Source organism: Phocoena phocoena, chromosome 12 (genome assembly GCF_963924675.1).
Source record: "Phocoena phocoena chromosome 12, mPhoPho1.1, whole genome shotgun sequence".
Lineage (NCBI taxonomy): Eukaryota > Metazoa > Chordata > Mammalia > Artiodactyla > Phocoenidae > Phocoena > Phocoena phocoena.
In genome coordinates, this window is record NC_089230.1 from 27310450 (window position 1) to 27336918 (window position 26469).

At 37.7% G+C, this 26469-nt stretch overlaps 1 protein-coding gene across 1 annotated transcript in view; it reads right to left on the reverse strand.

Annotated features, from left to right (window-relative positions):
• The window catches only part of PDE7B (phosphodiesterase 7B), a 218973-nt gene extending 196936 nt beyond the window's left edge, over positions 1-22037 (reverse strand). The window contains exon 1 of the mRNA XM_065888732.1: positions 21956-22037. Coding sequence (XP_065744804.1) covers positions 21956-22037 — 82 coding nt within the window. The remainder of the gene's footprint in view (positions 1-21955) is intronic.
• Between the last annotated feature and the right edge of the window lie 4432 nt (positions 22038-26469).

The following is a 26469-nucleotide window of genomic DNA, read 5'->3' on the forward strand; positions in this document are numbered from 1 at the left end:
CTCCTCCATGTCACTCTGTATCCTCCTTATCCTGCTTTGCTTTTCCTGCATAGTCTCTATTACTACCTGAAATTGAGTAAGTATGTGTTTACGTAATTTTTATTTATTTCCACCAATCAAATGTAAACTTCACGAGATCAGAGATCTGGCTTACTTTACTCATGGCTATTTTCTCCTAGGCAGAGAAGAATGGTTGGCACGTCGTAGGTACTCAATAAACATTTGCTGAAACAATAAATATCTAGACTTTTGGTACAAGATAGGTCGTTGTTTTGGTGCTGATTCAATTAATTATTTTCTTCAGTAAACACTCAGGCTACTGCTGACTACAGCATGGCCTTTTACTAATTTACCACTCTTCATAATTATCCCACTTGGGTTATTTTTCTTCTCTTCTCATCCCATCTCCCCTCCTTCCTCATTGGAAGAGCCATGGGGTTATTTTCCATTATACAGTACATTAAGAATGGCTAGGAATGATAAAACAGGCAGCTTCTACTAAACTTTCCAAAACAACGTGAAATAATATAGGCTTAATATTGATTTTATTGTACGGTAGTTACTGGCTAGAACTTCTGAACTTGAAGTTTTGAAATCTAAGAAACTTTTAAAACTCCGATCTTACTATAAGATCTTGGCAGTAAACTCAGCACAGATGGTAGCAACATTTCAAGCTGTGCTTACAAACTAGTGACCTTATCTTTTGATCTGTGAGACCCCTTTGCTCTTTAATGAGCCAAGGAAGATTCCGAAATACCATTAAGTACCAGTGAGCTCTGATTAGTTCTTCCTTACAGAGAAGATTCTTTTTAAAGCTAACCCTAGAAAAATACATATTTTAATACATGTATATGATGCGTAGGAAGAGGCCATTTTAAATTGAGATTCTTGAGTCATTTGTTTCAATATGAATTTAAATCTGCTTCAGTGTGGTCAAAAGCAGGCCTTTCTTCAAAAGCCATAGTATTCTTGCCAAGTCTTCTGAACAGACTATTTCTTCAGAAGTCACTGACTTTCTCTTTTCTCAGCTACCTTGGCTTGGGGGCTTGGGGACTTGCAGTCTCAGGGGGCCTTCAGGTCCAGCCCAAGTGGCCTTGGGTCTCTTTTGTTCTCACTTATGTCTTTTCTCACGTGATCTCTTGCTGTTACCTCTTTATCCCAGTGTTCATTCTGCCAAAAGCTTTCCTACAGCATCAATGTGTATTTTTGGAAACAGAGATAAGCCAAACCATTCAATTGAATACAAATTAAGCATCGGTGATTTTTAAAAAGGACAAATATGGACATAGACCCTAAAAAGTTAATCAGGAAATTTATTCCAGGGATATTCGCTGGCCAAGTCTGCTAGTGGCAGTGCCCGATGGCAGAAATGTTGTCACTTCTGATCCCAGATTCAAGACAGCCTCCTTCAGATCACTGTCTCAGCTTTTTGAAAGTTGAAATATTGGTGATGGCAAGTCTGTTCAATCAGTTATCTTGCACTGAAGGTAAACTACAGCGAAAGCTAGTTCACTCAACGACCTTACCTGGGTCTAGACAATTGATTTTTCCCATGTGCTTTACTCATACCACTTTATCTTCAAACTCATAAGCAATGTAGTTAAAGTAGGAGTTGGTTAGGGGGTTGTTCGGAACATTTGAAGGACAAGGCATTTGAGACAGAGAGACATTGTGACGTAGTTCTTAGGGGAAGAGGCAGGACATGAAATCAGGTCTCTGGACTCTCAATTTAACACATCCATTAGAGTTTTCTGGGCCCATCAGTGCTTCACCAGGATTAGCATGAAACAACTCAGAGGGGATGGCCAGGTCCTGGGCTGATGTGTGTCCATGAATAGCCACACATTTTTAAGAAAAATGCCACTGCAGGGAAGGGACCAATCATGTCCCATTCTCTGCTACTACAGCCTTTAGCTTTAGAGCTGAAGGGGCGGATGGTATAATGCTAGAAAATAAGAAGGTTGGGGAAGGGGGACATCACTATTTCTTCCTATCTCTGCTACGAAGCATTAGTTCTAGGATTACAGTAGATGCTCAATTATTGTTGGCTAAACTGAACAGACAACTGTATATTGTGTTTTGGGACTCTTTCTCTGAGTTACGTTATATTGTTTTCTCTTAAGAAATTCTCACACATCTTTCTTTTGAGGTAAAATTCAAGTGAATGGGAGCGGAAGAATGATGGTATTCTCATTTTCTAACTGAATAAGTCAAAGAACACACTGGCATCTGTCCATGGCTCTCAGACAAAGTGGGCTTCAGAGAAGCCAAGTCCGTTAACGACGTACTTTATCCTCCTTCTCAGGGCCCACGTTGCAACTCCAGGGGGCGCCATTCACATTCCAGTCTAGGTCAAGGGCACGGTGGGGCTTGTGGGTGCACCGCCTTCCAAGAACCCGGTGTCTCCACCCTTTGCCATAAGACTCTCGGGCCTTGCTTAACTCTGTTAGTATTTGTAGACACTTATTTTATTTTTTTAATTTATTTTTTTAACATCTTGACTGGAGTATAATTGCTTTACAATGGTGTGTTAGTTTCTGCTGTACAACAAAGTGAATCAGCTACATGTATACATATATCCCCATATCCCCCCCTCTTGCGTCCCCCTCCCACCCTCCCTATCCCACCCCTCTAGGTTGTCACAAGCACCGAGCTGATCTCCCTGTGCTATGCGGCTGCTTCCCACTAGCTATCTATTTTGCATTTGGTAGTGTATATATGTCCATGCCACTCTCTCACTTTGTCCCAGCTTACCCTTCCCCCTCCCCGTGTCCTCAAGTCCATTCTCTACGTCTGTGTCTTTATTCCTGTCCTGCCCCTAGGTTCTTCAGAACCTTTTTTTTTTTTTTAGATTCCATACATATGTGTTAGCATACGGTATTTGTTTTTCTCTCTCTGACTTACTTCACTCTGTGTGACAGACTCTAGGTCCATCCACCTCACTACAAATAACTCAATTTCGTTTCTTTTTATGGCTGAGTAATATTCCATCGTATATATGTGCCACATCTTCTTTATCCATTCATCTGTCGATGGACACTCAGGTTGCTTCCGTGTCCTGGCTATTGTAAATAGTGCTGCAATGAACATTGTGGTACATGACTTTTTGAATTATGCAAACACTTTTAAAGATAATAGAAAAAGGAGAGTTTTCCCTTTCCTTTGGTTTTTAATGAAACTGGTTTCCTAGGTAGACCATTAACTATGATTCTAAGCTACTATTTAGGAAAGTAAAGAGTCTAAGAGGGAAACAAAACAGAGATGGGTTCTTCCATTAAAAAAAAAAAAAAGCCACTCTAAGGATAAGTTAAATAAAGAAAGAACTCCCTTAAGGAGGGAAAATTTTCTAGAGGTGAGATTGCCAATTACCTTTCTTTTCTAAATCCTAATCACTTTAAAGTGGTAGTTCCTCTAGTTGAACTTTCTAAGTTAGATAAACATTACCCATTTCACGTATCTGGAGCACGTATATAACATACGGTGTTAAATCTGTTCATCGTTATTTTCCTAAATACATCCTTTCAAGTACCTATTTCAGGATAATGGGAATATACTTCTCCAAAACCATAATGCAAGCACTCTTTCCTTACTTTGTTATTTTTTAAAACGAACATAATATATCCAGTACTTTAAAACGGAAGTCAGCTCATGTGACACCAGTGCTCAAAAATTTCTGATGGTTCCTCCTCTCCGGCTGAATAAACCCAGAGGCCTCACAATGACTCACAAAGACCTGGCTCCCAGGACCTCTCAGCTCTCTTCCTTGTCCCTGGGCCTCTGCGCACTCCTCTCCCTCTGCTCCTTGGGTTGTCCAGGCTGCCTGCTGCTTCAGGACACTCTTCTGCAGAACCTGGCTATGCTCACCTCGGGGGAAACTTTGTCAGCTCTAGTTAAAATCTGCACCACCGCTTCCACCCTTACCATCTTTACCCTACCCCTCATAGGCACCCTGCCTTATTTCTTCCTTAGTAGAATTTCTTCCATTGTCATCTTTAAAATTCAATATAAGATTTATATTATTTACAGCCCATCCCCCACCCTCATATGCCCCTAGAATCTAAGTTCTGGTAGGTAAGGAGTTTTGTCTGTTTTACTCACTGCTGTTTTTCTAGTGCACAGCAGAGTATACACACTTGCTAGGTACTCAATACCTACTTTTGTTGGACAAATCAGCATTATCAGATCATATAGTTATACAATATTATGTTTTATAAACTCTGGATTAATCAGGTTCATATTATAAGCAAAATGTCACACCATTTTTTCTTCCCTAATCATTAACTATAAATGTAGATTAGAAATCTTAGTATAGTGCTACTGTTTAACTCTGCTCTTTGTTAAGACAACGGTTATGGGTGCGATTTAGAAGCTGTGTATTTTTAGGGAAGTCACTGAATTTCCTTCCAGTGGATGGTTTACTTTAAAAATGAACCCAGAAAACCCTTTTTATTTGAAAAACAGATGGATTGCTAAAGGGGTCACAACACATTTTAAAAATGAACCCAGAAAACCCTTTTTATTTGAAAAACAGATGGATTGTTAAAGGGGTCACAACACATTTTAAGCTGCCTGTGAGAAGACAGTAAATGATAGAGCCTGAACAAAGGCTCGCCTGTCTCTTAGTTCTCAGAAAAGCTTGACACCAAGGTCCTGTCCCTGGACAGTCTCTGAGAGCCTCTGCGGAGCTCACCGAAGCACCACTACACACTGCTTTCAGCCTCCCCCCATGTATTTTTACCCCTCTTTAATGTTTTTAAAGTTACCAGCAGCCCCCCTCCCCCCCTCCCCGGATATACATAACTTCCACCATAATCAATATCCCCCATAGAGGGGTACATTTGCTACAATCAATGAACCAACATTGACACACCATCATCACCCAAAGTTCCAAGTTTACATGAGACTCACTCCTAGTGTGGCACATTCTGACTTTGGGCAAATTTATAATGACATGTATCCACCATTATACAGAGTATCTTCACTGCCCTAAGGTCCTTCTTTTATGTTTATGTTTTTCTATTATAAGAGTAATACACACTTGACATACACACGCACACACACACACTTCCAAAAAAATACAAATAAATAAAAGTAACACATGCTGATGGTAGGAAAGCTGTGAAATACAGAAAAATATGATGAACCAAGTAAACTTTTTCCCTACCACTAAAAATTATACACGCACGTATGCAACCTTTCACATTTGGAAAACCATAGTATATATGTAGTTCTTTAAATAGCTTTACATCAGCAGAATGTTCTTTTATTTGAGACAGACTTTAGGACACTCAGAGCCATTAAACATTTCTCCTTGTCTTTTCTCCAAATACTGCAAGTAAACTAACTGGTGGTGCAAAATAACTACCTATACACCTTTATTCCCTTAGACAAAAACCTTGTGGTTTTTGGGTCCCAGCTGAGAAGACAGGAACAAAATAGAGATCTTGAACTTGGAAACGGGCAATTGCCTTTGTGCGTTTTTAGCCTAATGAAAGCTGCACTCTCTTGAAATAACTGAAACACTTCTTGGTACCACCTCGAGGGGATCTCTGGGGTGAAGGCAGACTACGTGTGTGTGTGTGTGTGTGTGCGTGTGCGTGCGTGTGTGTGTATGTTTCTGCATGCACGTGTATCTGTGTGTATGTTACATCTTATAATTCTGAGAACCTAAGGAAGTTCCACAATGTTTTGTTCTGCATTGTTCTATAGCATCTGTGCAATGAGCTCTCTCCCATCCCTGATGCAATGGGCTCTTTAGTGTGTTTGTTCTGGAAGGCTTCCATTTGCCACAGAACCACAAACCTCAGTTACTTGACTTTCATATTGTTTGGCGACTTCTGCGCTATTTCATGGGCTGTGTTTCAAGGGATGGCACTTTATTTTTTATTATTAGTTAAAAATTTTTTTATTGGAGTATACTTGATTTACAATGTTGCATTAGTTTCAGGTGTACAGCAAAGTGATTCAGTTATACATATACCTATATCCACTCTTTTTTAGATTCTTTTCCCATATGCGCCATTACAGAGTATGGAGCAGAGTTCCCTGTGCTGTACAGTAGGTTGGATGGCACTTTAATCTGTGACACAAGGCACAGGATTGCCGGGATGACATGCATTCTGCAAAGGGAATGGCTGATCTCAGAAAGTCCATCTGTTTGGGAGAAGGTGACTCTGTGAGAGAGAATTCAGTAAGAGCCCAACTCATCTCCAAGATGTAGCAAACGGAGTAGTGGTTACCCCAAGGCACAGTTCATGTTACAAACACCTCTTCATCTATGTCTAGCTCGCCACCAGAATAAGTTTGGCACTTGTCAGGTGTAGGTTTTAGTAAAGGAAACAACAATAAAAAACAATCTTTGTATCCTTAGAAATCAGAAAAACTGCCTAAAATCTCTCTTATTACAAAATGAATGCTTAATTTTTGTTGAACACTTGAAAAATATAGAGAGACAAAAAGAAGGAAATAAAAATCATCCATTATCCCAACATCCAGGTAGCCAAAAACACTTCTTGAGTATTGGGAAATTCTAATTCTCTCATTCGACTCAATTCTGATATTGACCAATGGTGATTTTCCTATCTCCACCTGGACATACCCAATACTGAGAGAAACTCATAAAAAGAGCAAAATGGGGCTTCCCTGGTGGCGCAGTGGTTGAGAGTCCGCCTGCCAATGCAGGGGACACAGGTTCGCGCCCCAGTCCAGGAAGATCCCACATGCCGCGGAGTGGCTGGGCCTGTGAGCCATGGCCACTGAGCCTGCGCGTCCGGAGCCTGTGCTCCGCAACGGGAGAGGCCACAACAGTGAGAGGCCCACGTACCGCAAAACAAACAAACAAACAAAAAGAGCAAAATGAAAATGATCTGTTGCTTCATTCCTAAAGCAAGTGTGAATAAAACCCACGAAAACAACATATGAGGGTTAAACTTCCAATCACTATGGCCATGTGATTTCATAGTGAGGGACTAGCCTCTTGATTTTTCAGAATTAGATGCTGTAATTATAATTTTCTAGTATAACTTCTATTTTATAACTTTAGATCTGTAAAAATGATAGTTGTGTATTTTTTAGCAAAAGAAAAAAAAAGGAAATTATTTATCTCAACAAAAAAGAATTTTTATTTATGAACTGGGCTTTTGCTGTGGGCGGGGAAGGACTTATTAGGATCATTTGTGGGATATTTAATTCCAAGTGGTCAACAAAGAATAACTGTTCGTTTGGTTTAAGCAACAAACTCCATCATCTCATTAATGTTCATTGATAATCAAAAAATTAAATGTACCTGTTTTATTGCTACTATTATCAACGTGATGATTTGTTTACATAAATGCTAATCGTGATCTTCATTAAAGGCTATTACATGAAATGTTGTTTGTGTTGAGTTGAACGATGATTTATGTATTCTAACTTTTACTCAATGATAATTATCGAGTGTTAAATTGTTTATGGGACTTTCATACACAGCTGGTGGGAGGGTAAGTGGGTACAGCCACTTTGGAAAACTGTTTGGCAGAATCAGTCTAAGTTGAATATGGACATGCCCTATGACCCAACAGTTGCAATTCTAGGTAAGTACTCAAGAGACAATGTGTAATTTTGTGCACAAAAAGACTTGTACAAGAATGTTCACAGCAATATTATTTGTAACAGTCCCAAACTAGGGAGAGCCAAATGTTCATTACCACTAGCATTAATAAATAGTCACATGCACATACACATACATACACATACACTGGAACAGTCTACAGCTGTGGTCAGAAATCTTTTTCTGTAATATGTTAGACTTTGGAAATCATGTGGTCTCTAACACAGCTACTCAACTCTACCAATGCAGTGCGAAAACAGTCTTAGACAGTATATAAATGAATGGCAATGGTTATATTCTAATAAAACTTTATTTACAGAAACAAGCGACAGGCCAATTTTAGCCCATAGGTCATTATTTGCTGATCTCTATTCTGTAACAAAAGAAAACAGAGAAAGAATGAACTATAACTATGTGCAACAGCATGGATGAATCTCATAGACAATGTTGAGTTAAAGAAGGTAGACAGAAAAAATATATATACTTTTTGATTCCATTTATAAAAATTTCAAAGTTAGGGGATAGTGATAGAAGCCAGTGAATTAGTATAGATCTTTGGGAGGTGATGTCTGGGAGGAGGTATGTGTGAAGCTGTCTACACTGATCTGTGTGGTTTTACATGCATGTGTTAACTTTGCAAGACTTAATGAGGTGTACACCTAAAAATTGGATATTTATCATAATTTAAGCTATATTGCAATAAAATGTAAGAAAAAATTTTCTATCTAAATATATCAGTAGCTAAACAAACTAATAGCAGGGGAGTTAGAAGTGCCAATAAATATGCAAACTACAATTTCAATTGTTGAGGGATATCAGGCTATTGATAAATATAAGCTTGGACACATGTACACATATTAGTTCATATATACCAATGTTAAATACATTAATTGAAAACTTGCTCTTTTAAAGATGCTAACATTTGAAATGCATCTTCCAAGAAGTTTTCCCTAAAAGAAAGTAAAGAAAATTGACACGCATAGTCAAACTTTCTTTTTTTAAAAAAAATCAGACACTTCTCCATTTCCAACAGTACAATTGCTACAGGGAAAAAATTCTTTATTTATTGTAATGGCCTAAAATTTACACAACTCTGTGTGGTTACAAGTCTGAGCCCTGACCCTGAACTTCTGGAGTCCAGGCAGGTGGATTAGGTTGAGACAAATGACTGGCTCCTTCTGCTACTTGACTCTCAAAGCTGCTTTCAATCTTAAACGCCTATGAAAGCAACATCTCAAAAAACTAAGCTCCTTCAAATATTGAGAGATTTGCTTTAGCCTCTGTGATGACCAAGTTCCAAATGTCTTTGCTAAATTACCCACAACGTGATCATAGTCATTCATATACTGCTTCCCAGAATCATCTTGGCATTTCATTATCGACCATGTTGTACGCATGATCCATGAAAGAAGACTCCTTGACACAAAAAGTGAGACAGCAGACAGAGGACAATACCTTTTCCCACTGACTGCTTGGTAGAATCAATTATTAACAAACCTGTTCTATAAAGAAAGTAGTAATTCAGGAATAAGATGTTGTACTTTTCCTGAGAAATGTGGAAAATGTATTTTTGAATTCAATATCTACTTCCAAAACGTTCAACTACATTTTTCCAAGTATTTGATTTTCTAAAAGAAGACAAAATATTGAAATGCATTCTCTTGACACTGCAGTATAATTTTATGGTTTAAAAAATTTTTTCCAGCTCTACTAAGGTACAATTTAAAGAATGTATATATTTAGGTTGCACAAGGTAATCTGTTAAAGATTTATGACCTGGTGGTTTAACATATACATATATAGCAAATGATTACTACAGTGAAGTTAATTAGCACATCCATCACTTCACATAGTTACCACTTTTCTTTTGTGGTAAGAATACAAGATTTACTGTCGTAGGAAATTTCAAGTACACAGTAGTCTTATTAACTATACTCACTATGCTGTACATTAGAACACTGTAACTTATTCATCTCATAACTGGAAGTTTGTATTGATGGAAGAAATTTTCACATATTGAGGTATGGGGAAGTCATTCTGGCTTATACATGATTTAACTTGAACTTTTGGCTAACCAAAACAGCCTGTCTGTGGCCTGTTAAACATGCATTGTGCATCTGTTTGAACCATTAAAGAAAAGAATGCATTTAAAAATCAAAATGGAGTAACTGTGGTTCAGGCACCCAAAATGGAAGGAGGTGGCCATGGTGGATGTGGTTTCAGACACGTTCCTGTATTACTGAGAACTTGAATATTTTGAACTGTATCAGACTCAAGGACATCACCAGCTGTTCTCAAAACAATATCTGCTAGCAGATGCCAGCTGCAACCTCAGAGTCTCAAGGTCTACCCTTGTAACTATGCAATCATTTCCAACCCCAATCCTTGCTTAATAAACACTCTTACTTCTTGCCAGCTCCAATCCTAATTCTTGACAAATGACTTATATAATTTTGTGGGTTTTACCTTTATAATCTCCCCCGCATTTTGTAGTCTAGCAGAACACAATTCAAGTACTTCTTGAATCTGTGCAATATGATTTTAGAAAGAAGCTTGGTATGGGAAATATTTTTATAAACTTACTATACATATTGCAGAAACTCTCAGATTTGTGGTTTATGATGATCACTGAACAATGAAGATACTCATGTTCTCCAATCTTATGGAATTCTATATCCTATTAACATTTCTGGCATTATTTTCTTACACTTATGAATGTGAGGGTCTCTTTCGGAATGAAGTTTTCTGCTGTGCCAAATAGAATTAGAACCCTCAGAGTCCAGAATTTAGTTAAAGATAAAATGACAAATATACAAGATTTCATAATGTTAACTACCTCATTAGGTTACACGCCATAAAACCTTTTAAATGTTGACTAGACACCAAATGTAGTAAACTCATATGTGGTTGACTACCCAAACGTAGGCAAAAGCAAATTCTTTGCATTTGCTTATTGTTATATATAACATACCTTTACATTTGCTTTTAAGATTTTTGCAGTAAAAACTCAGTAATTAATTTTGATAGTGTCCAAGCTAGCCCCACAAAAGTTGAAAACTTGCATTAATCTGTCAGTGTAAAAGCTTTGGGCTTATGGAAACTGAGCTTTTCTTTATCACCAGTTAGCTGTCTCGTTGGAACTGATATCCTGGCAAGTTAATAAAATATCTTTTGACATTTAGATATTACAAAATCTTATAGCTCAAAGACAGCAATTGATATAATGGGAGCAGAAATTTATTTCATCTAAAATTATCTTTTGGTGTATCTTTGATAATACACATTACATTGTCTCATTCTTTGAAAATTTCTATATTTGTGAACGTTTATAATCTAGACACATTAGAAAATATTATATGCTTACAGCTGGCAAGGCAGGTGGTTTGAGATTGACAAGTTGGGACCTCTTAAGCCATGCTGAATAGCTAGCTATCATGTATAATTTGTCTGTTAAAAAGATTTAACTATTACAGGGAGATACAATTATAATCTGTATTCCTTCCAGTAAAAAGCCCAACATTGTTTTGGGGTCAAAACAGAGATAACATTGTCTCTGGAACATTATAAAAAATGCAGTTTGATGTATACAAGGATTCCTAGGGGGACTCATCCTGAGATCAAAAAGCCTTTGAATGAAATTTGTGAGAGGGAAAAGTGAATCGGAGAAAGAGTAGCTGAGGAGGAAGAGGGAGTTTGGATGTGATTGGCCAGCGGTGGGCACAGCTCAGGAGACATTGGTACTGTCAGAGCTCAAATGGCTTAGCACCTTTGGTCTCCTTGACAACTGAGAAGTACAGGTAGAGGCATCCCCTTTATGAAAGGCAAGTCAGAAAAGAGAGTTCTTGACGCACCACGAGGTCAGAGGAGGACTTAAGAGGAGAATACATAACCTTACACTTTTCTTCTATCTTCATTCTGAATTTTTTTGGTGCTTCTTTGGAGTTTTAGGCCAATTCTGGGTGCTAGGGATACAAAGATATTTAAATAAAATGGACACCTGCTCCCTTGAAATATGTAGGCTAGATGGAGGAATGGAGAAATAATTCAATATTTGCAGTATGAGAGAGAGGGCCTTGTGAATTAGGGTCAAGGAAGGCAGTCCCCTGACCATTGCAGAAGGAGCAGGCATCAAAAGGAGAAAAGGGTAGGGTGTCCGTGAACAGGGAGCATCTGAAATGCGTGTTGGAACACATAGCTTGCGTTTTACATTTTATTTTTAGTGACTGGACATTAGTTCATAAATTCTAACCTTAGAACTACTTCAAATAATTACCCATTTACCCCTCTTTATTTGGTTCTTTCTCATTTCCTTCATTAATTTCAGACCTTCACCTACCACTTTCTGCTTGCCTCCGCTACTCTCCTTACTCTCAGCAGAATATCATGCTTTCTTCTTAGAAAGAAGGGAAACAATTAGATGGATTAGTCTCAGTTTCTGCCCTCAGATATGTGTCACTCCGAGAGATGTGTCTCTATCCTTACACTTCCTTGTCCACCATCACCACCTTTTCCCAGTCACAGTGTGAGGGGGGTTTAAGGCTCACAATTACTCTCTTTCTCTTCAGAAATATCCAACCACTTCCTCTACTTGCTCTTTCCTCTCTGCATCAAAATATCCTCAACCCTTTCCCATCTTGAGAACTCCTTCCAGGCACTGTCAGATTACCCACCTTCCTTTCTAAGACAAATTTCCTGAGAGAGTAGAACACCTCCTCGGTTCTCTTTTTTTTTTTTTTTTTTTGCGGTACGCGGGCCTCTCACTGTTGTGGCCTCTCCCGTTGCGGAGCACAGGCTCCGCGGCCATGGCTCACGGGCCCAGCCACTCCGCGGCATGTGGGATCCTCCCGGACCGGGGCACGAACCCGTGTCCCCTGCATCGGCAGGCGGACTCTCAACCACTGCGCCACCAGGGAAGCCCTCGGTTCTCTTTATTTAGCTCCATACCACCCTCCTGACCCTTCGCCCTTCCACTAGCTATGCTCTTGCTGATACTATATTACCTTCAGGTTGCTCAGTCCAAGAACACCTTTTAGGCTTGATCTCATTTGCCCTCTATGGTGTTTCACATTTTTAGCATGACCTTCCTTTGGAAGTCTTTCGTCTTGACCAAGATGATAGCATTCTGTTTTTCCTTCTGTTTCTCTTAACTACCTACTTAATCTACCTATTTAGGCTTCTTTAGACTCCTCTTGAACCTGCCCAACTCTCTAGTGATGTTTCCAAGTGTTCTAAGGTGCATCTCCATCTCACTCCTCGCCTTCCCTGGGGTGTCATCACCGTTGATATGTAGTCACCACTGCCTACCAGCAGATCACTCCCCTGAGCTCCAGACTCCCTTCTGCGCCTGAGAAGTCCTTGGGCATCTCAGTGTATTATGCCCAAATTTAACTCATCATTTTCCCCAATTGCAAATCTGATTCTCGAATGCTCTCCACTGGGAGTAGGTGGGGGGGAAACACATCTCTATCTGTTCTCTATCTACTCAGCTATATTTCCTACATTCACTCCATTGTAAAGTCCTATCATCCTCTCTCAAAGTCCGCTGGATCTCATACCTTCCGTCCTCCCTGACACTGTCTTAGTTCAGGCACAGACTCGCCATTTCCTTCCTAATTATTGCTGCAGTTCCTTAAGCTGGTTTCTTTCTTCAGTCTTGTCCTCCTCCAGTGCATTCTCTATTCTGACCAGGTGATCCCTCTAAAAACTGTATTTCACATTGTAGCTCCCCTGCTTAAACATCCCTAAATGGTCTTTACCGTGTTATAAGACCCCTGATAATCTGCCCCACCTTCCTCTCCACGCTGATTATCTTATCATTTCTTTCCTCTTATTCTGTTCTCCAGGTATAATGACTTCCAGTTTCTCTAACTGGTCACATTAAGCATCCTGTACCCGCTGCTCCTGTTACCTAGAATTGCCAATGCCTTTCACAGCAGGCTGCCCTCTTCCAGCCTCACAGGGCTGTGAGCTGCTTCTCTTTGACACTCACCTCCTTATCACCACTTGCACAGACCTGTCCTGACACCCTTCTCCCTCCCATAACACCCTGGCCCATCCTTATGATGGTTTCTCATGCTATGTTGTCATTGCCTGTGTCGTCGTCCATGCCCCACTGGATTGGGAGCTTCTTGAGGGTAGGAACCAGAACTTCAATGTCTTCGTATCCCTACACTGGCACACAGTATGTACCTATAAATGTTGGTTGACTGAATAAGTTTTTTGAAGTGTAGCTTTGTGCGAAGGATGATAGGTCTCATTTTCTCTTCCTTCAGACCGAAAATGAAGCTAATACAAGACTGGCACATTTATATTTTAGGGGTTTGATAACTTCAGTTCTGATAGTTTGACCTTTGCTTGTGTTGTAGTTCTGCAGCTAGCTCTTATCTGAGTTCTGGTTTTCAGCTGCAAACAAAAGTGTGGTGTTTGGTTGCTATGGAAATGCTGACACATTCCTCGGAAAACAACTGCGAAACTAGCAAACTTATTTTCCTTATGCAAGACAATATTGATTTCCAAATAAAAATTTTTGAAAGGCAGCAGGGGAATGTAAAAGCCTTTTAAATGATAAACCTCAGGGTGAAATAATACTTTGTATGTTCTTGTAAATATAGAGAAGACGAAATAATAAGCCTCCTCCTGTTTTCTTAACCCAGTGTTCCAGCTGCAGAATAAAGGGTGGTGACAGGGATTCTACCTAGCTCACTATCACATCAACTTTCAGAGTAACACTAGTAGAGGGGTAGGCATAGAGTAGTGCTCAAGAAATAATTGATAATCACCTATATTTTTAGGATATGTTCTAATTGTCTATTTGTAGAGAACTATGTATTTCTCATCCTGTAACCCAGAGTAGTATGCTTGGGAAACTCCCACTTAGTTCAATTAGGAGCTGACCCGTTCCTTAGCTGAGTTAGCAGAGGGTTTTAAATGCTATACCCATCAGTCTTTGGCACATCTGGGCCATGCTTTACAGACAATTGTGCTGTTTTGACAAATGTATCAGCATGTATCTCTTCAGCAAATATTAAGCTCCAGTGAGGGGCTAGGTGGCTGGACCCTCTTCCAGATGCTGGACACTTAGCAGTAAATAAACTAATTCCCTGTTTTCATGATATTTACATTTTCATTCTGTATAGATGGGTGTGTGGTGCAGTGAGACTGGGAGAGAGTGATGAACAAACAAATGAATATAAAAGACATCATTTGGTGATGAGTGCATTGAAAAGTAAAACAAGGCCAGGCCCTGGGTGAGAGATGAGGATAATGCCGTCTCTGCCTTCCCTTGGGAATGTCCAGGTTTCAATTTGTTCTCTTTTAGAGTTAGAAAATATCATCCTTGGACATGCATAAAGGAGTGAAATGATGTACTCACATGATAAGAATGAAGTGCTTCGTAAATGTAAGACAAAATTAATTAGTGGGAATGTAAATTGATACAGCCACTATGGAGAACAGAATGGAGGTTCCTTAAAAAACTAAAAATAGAACTACCATGTGACCTAGCAATCCCATTCCTGGGCATATACCTGGAGAAAACCATAATTCCAAAAGATACATGCACCCCAATGTTCATTGCAGCACTATTTACAGTAGCCAGGACATGGAAGCAAACTAATGTCCATCAACAGAGGAATGGATAAAGAAGATGTGGTACATATATATACAATGGAGTGTTACTCAGCCATAAGAAGGAATGAAATTGTGCCATTTGCAGAGATGTGGATGGAACTAGAGACTGTCATACAGAATGAAGTAGTCAGAAAAAGGAAAACAAATATCATATATTAACACATATACCTGGAATCTAGAAAAATGATACAGATGAACCTATCTGCAAAGCAGAAATAAAGACACGGACATAGGGAGAAAACGTATGGACACCAAGGGGGGAAAGGGGGCGGTGGGATGAATTGGGAGATTGGGATTGACAATATATACACTACTATGTATAAAATAGATAACTAATGAGAACCTACTGTACAGCACAGGGAACTCCACTCAATGCTCTGTGGTGACCTAAATGGGAAGGAGGGGATATATGTATACGTATAGCTGATTCACTTTGCTGTACAGCAGAAACTAACACAACATCGTAAAGCAACTATACTCCAATAAAAATTTTAAAAAATTAATTCAAATTCCCAAGGCATTTTAATCTCAGTAAATCAAAGTTAAGCAACTTGAAAGCTTTTGTCTTTGAACACAGACCTTCACTTTTGTAAAGTTAAGTGCACATAAAATAGTCCTTACAATAATCTTTCTTTAATAACCTATGATGATAATATGCTTATTTCTAGATTGCAAACATGTACTTGAAAATATCTATTCACTTGAAGCAAACTGAAACAGTTTAATATTGAAGGTATATCAAAGCTGTCAGTCTGCATAAAAATACTACTAATATTAAATTAAATGCAAGAACTTAGAACATTTTAGTTATTAGTATCAATAAAATAATATTTATATTTCTAGGCCTTCTAACAGTTTACTGAATGCTTTAATATTTGTTGTGTTATCTGATCCTCAACAAACCTAATAAGGTAGATAATAATATTGTTATTATTACTTCTTATTCCATTTTAGGGAGGAATAAACTGAGATCTATAACTCTTAAGTGACTTTCCTATGACCACACAGTTTTTAGCTGGTCCAGATATTTAAATGCCCTGTTCTTTCCACTATGCCATCAAAGTAGTGACCTACTTTGATAACAGATATTATGTTGCATTCAAACAGACTGCGTATTAATTTCTAAGAAAAAATGTATAGACCTCAAAATTGTCCACATACAAAAATCACAGGCAGATGCCAGTGATAAGAGCAAAATTTTGAAATAAAACAATCTCCCAATTTTATTAGATGAAAAAGTGAAAAAATATCAATTTTTTCCAGTATAAAAGATGACAATATTGTACTTCTTAAATAAAATACTATGATATCTGATATCAAAGAGAAAAGATAAAAGTAATATTCATTAAAATAATCAAGCCTAGAATTCAGGCCATCAGTTTCAAATATACATTGGGTTAAAATTATTTAATTTCACAAGTATTTGGTGAACAGCTGTACTCAATACTGCCCCGCAGAAACTAGTTTATAGAATAATACCCTCTATGTAAATTAAAAAATGCTCTCTAACTGATTAAATAAAAGAGACCAGAACGCTCTTTCATTTGGTACTTCTGTCCTTTTTATAGCCAGTGGTAACAGTCAAACTGTCTATAATAAGGCCTCAAATTCCTTTCCAATTTATCCTTTTATACTCCTTGTGGCCTGAAACACTTACTTCCTTCTCCACTCCTCAGTTTTCTTGTATTTGGGCTTTAAAAAATGGTCATGTATCTACCTAGAATGCTGCCTCCTTCTTGGTCTTTGCATATCAATCCACGTGTCTTCATATCCCAATTGTACACACTCTTTTCATCTTCTGAAGTTCCAACACACTCTATTTCTTTTCTATCATTTGTCACTCTCAAGCTAGCATTGCAGATTTTGGGATTTGGGGCTTGAATCTCTGCCTGGAATGTAAACCCTCTGAGTGCAGGGCCTGTGCTCCACTGGTCTTTGCATTCCCAGTGCCTAGCATAGTACCTTGCATATAGTAGATGCTCAATGAATATCCTTTGAATGAATATTAGATGATGCCTTTGAGGTATGACAAAATTTTGAAGAACATATTTAATATTTTTTAAAATTGCTCTCACATTTGCATAGTTTTGTCTTTTCAATTGCTTTTCTAAACACTGTTAATGTCATAAATAATTTACTATTTGTTTATTATTGCTTATCATCAATTTGCTTATTTTCAGTTGTTATTATTTATTTACTAATTTATTGATGCATAAACCGTATCTAGGGCATCATAGCAGGCAACGTCTCCTCACAGAACATCACATTCTGTATTACCAGGACAACCCCTGGGCTGGAAGGGACAGACATTTTTATTACCACTTTGCAGAAAAACTATAACTTGAAGTCTGAAAGATGAAGCAGCTTCTCAAAGTACACAGTTAATTTTTCAGAGGTTGGACTACAAAGCAAGTCTCTCTGTGCTCATGTTAAATGTTAATAAAATATTGATCTTATGGTATTCTATTTCTTTGAAAACTGACGATCTCTTGAAATGATTTATAAAAAATTTCAACCAGAAACCTGACAATATGATCACCCCTTTCTAAGCCATGGCAGATAAGAAAGTACAACCTTACATTCTAATGATATGACACCAATCAGCATGAAAGGAATCACACATGAAACAAAAGCAGGGCCACTGAAAATTTCAAATTGTAAAATTACAAGGGAAAGAAGGGCACCAAGTCTGATCGGGAACTCTTTTTAGAAAGTTTCTTTTCCCAGGATTTAGCATTTCCCAGACAGAAGTTAGCAAATGAACTAAGTGAATTAACATTGATCATTTTATGTAGTTTCTTTAAATACTCTTGGCTCTTTGTAGGAACCGGCCACACCTCATACGTTAATTGTGTAATGAGAGAGAATTTCTCTTTCACTTCCTTCTTCCCTTGGTTATCAATTCATTACACCTAATTAAGGTACACATGTTACTATACAGCTGAGTACCCTTTGATATAGTTCTGTAAACTTTGAGGTCTACCTTAATTTGAGAGAAATCTTATGGCTGAATTGAGAAAAAGGGGGGGGGTGGGAATTAGCAGTTTTGAACTCCTTAAGGGTGAAGGAAAGAACAAAGCAGCATTTATTACAATTTGGTACTTAACATTGCCTACATTTTACCCCTCTGACAGAATTTTAAGGAATAAATAGTAAATACTCAGTGTAGCCAGCTCTGCACTACATCTTTATTTACCTTCATATCCAACATGAACTATTCCCCTGAACATAGAAATGATTGCCTGTAAGGCCCACATATGACAAGAGTTTGCTCTCACTTAAAACTGCTTTGATTTCAGTACTTCAGAGTAACTTCAGATGAATTTTACACTTATGTCTCGTTGAATGTAATGAGCCAGAAGTATGAGTTTAATGAGGATGACTTCTTCATGGATGTCATGAGGTAAACAACTCAAAGCATAAAAATTGTATTTTTCAGAAAGATCTGGGGAGACACCGGTGGGACAGAAGACAAGTGCAAATGGTGTGCCTGGCTAGTGACCCTCTTCCCTGTTCCATCTCAAATGTGCTGAAGCATAGCTGGGGCCAAGGCAGGGGCCCCAGACCCGGCGTGTGACTGGGTAGAGAGGGAATGCCGGAGGGGGTGAGCCAAGAACTTGACACTTCAAAGCTCTGAATGTCTTAGGTTGGCCTCCATTAGGGATCTCAATATTGGGGTGGTATAAAGATCAGAGTGAAGTTTTGGAAATGCAGACTTTATATATTTGGTTTTCTTGTTTCAAAATTTTGACTTATTCATAAAAAGGTTATAATGTGATCTGCAAAAACACAAACTACATTCATGACTTAGAAACACTTAGAAAACTTAACAGTCCCTTTAAACAGCAGAGACTCCTTATCCTTTACTGTTGAAGATATAAAGTTTTCTCAAGAAATGCTTCGGGAAGTCATAAGGGCACGATCACGGGTTCCTCTCAAAGGAAGCAACAAACTAACTCAGATAAGACCTCAGACAGTGGTGAAGCGGAGCTTTGTTGTTATTTTTCTGTTATGTAGATGCCCCTTCTTGATAAAATATGTGGCCTAAGATGTGGTCTCAGTTTTAGTGAGTTCCACGTTCATGCCTTGAGTTTCTCTTGTTTCTTTTAAGGGAATAAATCATTCAACTTTTTTCATTATCTCGCACACTATTGCTGTGAAATGGTAGCCTTTGGCTTCAGGTGGACACATGCTAATGGCGAGTTGATCCATCTGTATTGATACCCATAATAGTTTTATTTTGGTATTCTCTTTCATCTAAGATTTCTCTTTCATCTAAGATTTCAAAGGACTCTGTAAATGTTTCAGTTAAATTTTGTAGCAAACCTCTTAAAAAGAGAAGTAGGAAAAAGTCTAAGCCTTCTTATGTGTAAGCTCCTTGAGGGCATAATTTTCATTATCGGAGTATCTCCAGATCACTAGACATAGTAATATCTTCAACATTCAATAAATATTTACCATCTACTTTAAAGGTAAAATGTACAAGTGTTCTTCCTATTCCATCTTTAATTATCCCATGCCCTTAAACTAATAAAAACTTCCATTTTCATGGTTCCTTTATATTATTTAGTTCTATGTCCCTAAGAAAATAGAAATCTAATAAACTAATAAAACCTACAAGCTTAATAATATACTGCTATTGCCAAAGATATCTATATTTTGAAGGAGAGGCTATGTCTTAATTTACTTAGAATAAATGATCTAACTATGTAAGGTACTCTGGATGGACTTCATCTGTGACATATTTAAGTACTCAGTTAATTGTAAATCTTATGACAGTGGTAGTAATAGAAAGCTGATTTATATAAATATTCTTCTAATTTGGGGAATTTGTATAATTTGGCAGATTCATTGGGGAAATGCATTTGGTGGCCAGGAGTGTCTTCTGGTTAGGGTTATAAACCACATCATATTATCCAGAAGAGATGGAAAGATGATTGACTTGAAGTGAATTCAAGTCTATAGGCAGTAGTAGACAGTCTATTGCTGTCCTTGTCCTAGCTATAAACTAATCAAGCCACTCACATGAGAGCTAGTACAAGGAAAAATTCATCAAAATAAGTTATGTGTTCATGTGCTTAAAGTCATCATGAATTAAAACTGATTCATGTTAGTAGATCATGTAGAAGCTATAATCAAATAATATTTTAGTGGGATTAAGGTCCTATAGTATTCGATCATTTGTCACAAATTTCCTTCTGTAAAATGAGGATTATAATAGCACCAAGCCATACTGCTATTGTGAAAGTTAAATGAGTGAGTTGATGAATAGATTTGATGTGGTGATGAGATGGTCTCCCACATCCAAAGCTGGGATATATGGCTGGACAAAGGCAGTTTTTTTGCTTCCATCTCTCTCTCTCTCTCTCTCTCTCTCTGTCTCTGTCTCTGTCTCTTTCTGTGGCTTGTACCCTGCACTTAGCATTCTGAGGCATTTTCATGGTTAAGGGAAAGGAATACTGGACATTTGAAATGGATTTATGGATGCTATGCTATATTCACTGTTCACGTGCTTCCAACAGAATGTTCATTTTCCAGTGGCTGTGTTACTATATAGCTCCATCTTAATTAAAATAAAGACATATAAGAACTGCATCAGAAAGGTTTAAAATACTAGCACAAGAAAATAAGAAAGATCAGAAGACCAGGAAAACACAGTGTTTGTGTCTGGTTTCTGTTTTTGGTTTGTTTTTAGGTAATGAGCAACTTTTGATTATTTATTACCTGCTTATCTTGAATTATAAATTACCAAGATGTTCCCCTGCCTCTATCTTGCTGTCTGCTTTTGAGCCATCTTACCAATAACCTAGGCTGCCAACATATGAGGTAGCCAGAGAAAACAGAAGGAGCTAAAATGAATAATTTTTTTCTTTGCTTATGAGTATGGTTCAAAGTTGGAATGGATTAGGGTGAAATTTTGGTGAAAGTCAAATTTAAGGATTATTTTTATTTATTCATGCTACTGCTTTGTTCTATTACTATAATTACTTAATTAAAAGTTCATTGAACATAGTTTAGTGGCTCAAATAAGATCTAAACACTAGACCTAAAGTTTTACAGATTAGAAACTTTCATGTCATGATTTGGCTCATTTCTCATTTTGAGGTTAAGTGCATCACTTATATTCTCTGTACTAGTTTTCTACTCTATAAAATGAGGAAAATAATATCAACTTCATCTTTTAACGGAATATTATATATTAAAGAGTTTGTGAAAGGCACTGATGATATATCATCCCACAAGAACAAATGATTATTCATTATGATGCTGCAATTTTTATTACAAATGCAGTGTGGGTAACTGCGGTGCTGACTTCAGTTTAGTTCAAATGTATATTCCTCCCAGGCATTGTAAGTAAGGGCTTTGTGCTGTGGTGTAAATACTTAATAGTTTACTTGCCTAGCATATGATCTCTAGTTTAGGAATTACAATGTGATTCTTCTTACTTTCTCATCACAGCTGCCTGAATACAAAGCACCCAATACTATGTTATGTTGATGATCCAAGAAAAAATTTGAAAGACTCAGAAGCATGGTTCCTGACTTACTGACAGTTATTAAAATCAAACCCTTTCTTTATCATCAAGTGTTCCACATATAAATATGTTATAGCTGCCTATAAAATAACCTATTAGCCTCTGCAATATGGAACAAGAGCCAATCAGTAAGGCAACAGAACAACAGTAAGCTCACATGACATCAGCATGCTTAATAGATTTTAAATGAGAAGTCTTCTTACCTAGCATGCAAACACATTTGACATTCTGATCAGGGTTTTCAAACAAGATTTCGCCACACCTCTGAAAGAGAAAGAAAGCCATCATTATTTTAAGATTTCCTATCAGGGTTCTCAAAGCAACACGTCCATGCAACCTGACATCACCATGACATTATTCTGCTCTTCATGTTTTCTTTAGTTGCCTGAGTCTAGGGACTTATGTCATGAGCAGAGACTTTCCTCGTAGTAAAATATTTGAGAGGTAAATTGGGGACAGACTGTTCCTGCATGCCTCATGCCCCTGCCTCAAGCTGATCTGTGTGTTCCTATGAGGGGTCATGGCCAGAGACGCACCCAGTGTCCAACAGTTTCTATTTCAATAGAAGATACACAGTCTATTAGATCTAGTAATCTGAAGTTAATGACTCTCAAAATTGGCTCTTATTCAGTACTGAAATTATCCTAAGCTACCTACTCTGCAATCAAGCAGACATTTTCAAGTACAAACCTAGGTGGCCTACACTTAACTCTCTGAACTTGGGAACTCTGAACTCTCTGCACAAATAAGGAAATGATGAAAAAGTGGCATTCATAATCCTTTTCCAGAAGCATCGACTCATGGAAATATCAACTCTCTTATCTACATCTCAGTTTTAACTTGCTTCTTAACATTTCTGTACGGGGCAAACTCCAGAGATACAATCAGTTATTTAAGAACAGACCACATTTATGTATATGATTGACAAATGGTTAGTATCTGAATGTATAAATAAACCCTCCAAATCAATAAGAAAATAACAAATAATCCAATGGAAAAGTGGATAAAGGACATAAGCAATTCATGGAAGAGGAAATCTGAATGGTCACTAACAGAGAGGATATATTCAACCATACTAATAATCAGGAACCAGCAAATGAAAGATAAAATGAAGCCTATTTTGAGCCCATTGATTTGGCAAAACTTAGAAATCTGGCAAAAACAAGTTTATCAAAAATGTAAAGAAGTGGATTTTCTCACACACTGTGGGTTGCAGTATAAAATGATGGAACCATTTTGGAGAAAAACTGGCAAAATCTTACTAGGTTTCTATGTATTACTTACTAGATTTCATTCTTACTAAGTTGAAATGTGCATACACTATGACATAGCAGGTCATCTTCTAGACTGTTTACTGTTCAGCTACAAAACAGATAAATGTTATTCATACATTGGAGTGCTACATGGCAGTTAAAAGTGAAAATGGGAGGAACACTCCCAAACTCATTCTATGAGGCCACCATCATGCTGATACCAAGACAAAGATGTCACAAAAAATGGAAACTACAGACCAATATCACTGATGAACATAGATGCAAAAATCCTCAACAAAATACTAGCAAACAGAATCCAACAGCACATTAAAAGGATAATACACCATGATCAAGTGGGGTTTACCCCAGGAATGCAAGGATTCTTCAATACATGCAAATCAATCAACGTGATACACCATATTAACAAATTGAAGGAGGAAAACTATATGATCATCTCAATAGATGCAGAGAAAGCTTTTGACAAAATTCAACACCCATTTACGATAAAAACCCTCCAGAAAGCAGGCATAGAGGGAATTTTCCTCAACATAATAAAGGCCATATATGACAAACGCACAGCCAACATGGTGGAAAACTGAAACCATTTCCACTAAGATCAGGAACAAGACAAGGTTGCCCACTCTCACCGCTATTATTCAACATAGTTTTGGAAGTTTTAGCCACAGCAATCAGAGAAGAAAAAGAAATAAAAGGAATCCAAATCGGAAAAGAAGAAGTAAAGCTGTCACTGTTTGCAGATGACTTGATACTATACATAGACAATCCTAAAGATGCTACCAGAAAACTACTAGAGCTAATCAATGAATTGGGTAAAGTAGCGGTATACAAAATTAATGCACAGAAATCTCTTGCATTCCTATACACTAATGATGAAAAATCTGAAAGTGAAATTAAGAAAACACTCCCATTTACCATTGCAACAAAAAGAATAAAATATCTAGGAATAAACCTACCTAAGGAGACAAAAGACCTGTATGCAAAAAATTATAAGACACTGATGAAAGAAATTAAAGATGATACAAATAGATGGAGAGATACATCATGTTCTTGGACTGCAAGAATCAACATTGTGAAAATGACTCTACTACCCAAAGCAATCTACAGATTCAATGCAATCCCTATCAAACTACCAATGGCATTTTTCACAAAACTAGAACAAAAAACTTCACAATTTGTATGGAAACACAAAAGACCCCGAATACCAAAGCAATCTTGAGAAAGAAAAACAGAGCTGCAGGAATCAGGCTCCCAGACTTCAGACTATACTACAAAGCTACAGTAATCAAGACAATATGGTACTGGAACAAAAACAGAAACATAGATCAATGGAACAGGATAGAAAGCCCAGAGATAAACCCACGTACATATGGTCACCTTATCTTTGATAAAGGAGGCAAGAATATACAATGGAGAAAAGACAGCCCCTTCAATAAGTGATGCTGGGAAAATGGGAGAGGTACATGTAAAAGAATGAAATTAGACCACTCCATAACACCATACACAAAAATAAACTCAAAATGGATTAAAGACCTAAATGGAAGGCCAGACACTATCAAACTTTTAGAGGAAAACATAGGCAGAACACTCTATGACATAAATCACAGCAAGATCCTTTTTGACCCACCTCCTAGAGAAATGGAAATAAAAATAAACAAATGGGACCTAATGAAACTTCAAAGCTTTTGCACAGCAAAGGAAACCATAAACAAGACGAAAAGACAACCCTCAGAATGGGAGAAAATATTTGCAAATGAAGCAACTGACAAAGGATTAATCTCCAAAATTTACAAGCAGCTCATGCAGCTCAATATCAAAAAAACAAACAACCCAATCCAAAAATGGGCAGAAGACCTAAATAGATATTTCTCCAAAGAAGATATACAGATTGCCAACAAACACATGAAAGAATGCTCAACATCATTAATCATTAGAGAAATGCAAATCAAAACTACAATGCAATATCATTTCACACTGGTTAGAATGGCCACCATCAAAAAATCTACAAACAAGAAATGCTGGAGAGGGTGTGGAGAAAAGGGAACACTCTTGCACTGTTGGTGGGAAGGTAAATTGATACAGCCACTATGGAGAACAGTATGGAGGTTCTTTAAAAAACTAAAAATAGAACTACCATATGACCCAGCAATCCCATCACTGGGCATATACCCTGAGAAAACCATAATTCAAAAAGAGTCATGTACCACGATGTTCATTGCAGCCTATTTACAATAGGCAGGACATGGAAGCAACCTAAGTGTCATCAATAGATGAATGGATAAAGAAGACGTGGCACATGTGTACAATGGAATATTACTCAGCCATAAAAAGGAACAAAATTGAGTTATTTGCAGTGAGGTGGACAGACCTAGAGTCTGTCATACAGAGTGAAGTAAGTCAGAAAGAGAAAGACAAATGCCGTATGCTAACATATATATATGGAATCTAAAAAAGAAAGTCATGAAGAACCTAGGGGCAAGACAGGAAAAAAGACACAGACCTACTAGAAAATGGACTTGAGGACACGGGAAGGGGGAAGTGTAAGCTGGGACAAAGTGAGAGAGTGGTAGTGTATATATGGACATATATACACTACCAAATGTAAGATAGATAGCTGGTGGGAAGCAGTTGCATAGCACAGGGAGATCAGCTCGGTGCTCTATGACCAGCTGGAAGGGTGGGATAGGGAGGGAGATGCAAGAGGGAAGAGATATGGGGATACATGTATGTATATAACTGACTTACTTCGTTATAAAGCAGAAATTAACACACCATTGTAAAGCAATTATACTCCAATAAAAAAGTTTGAAAAAATAAAAAGTGAAAATGAATTAGGGCTACGTATAGTGTAAAAACATGTTATATGTATAATATACACACATAAATATATAATATTCAAATTGTAAAATATTTAAATCTTATAAAATATATAATGTTCAAATTATGTAAAATATATAATATTCAAATCATATAAAACATATATAATGTTTAGGGACTTCCCTGTTGGCGCAGTGTTTAAGAATCCGTCTGCCAATGCAGGGGACACGGGTTCGATCCCTGGTCCAGGAAGACCCCACATGACGCGGAGCAACTAAGCCTGTGTGCCACAACTACTGAGCCTGTGCTCTAGAGCCCGGGAGCCACAACTACTGTATCCGTGTACCACAGCTACTGAAGCCCATGTGCCTAGAGCCCGTGCTCCGCAACAAGAAAAGCCACTGCAATGAGAAGCCCGCGCACAGCAATGAAGATCCAACGCAGCCAGAAGTAAAATAAATTAATAAAAAACCCCAAACATATAATGTTTATATCATGTAAAGTATCATGCTAGGTAAAAAAAACTGTCTCCATGTTTTAATGAAGTTGAAAATATCTAAAAATAGCACATGTTGTTTATGGATACATTAATTTATAGAAAAAGCATAAAAACAGGCAATGAATAAGGA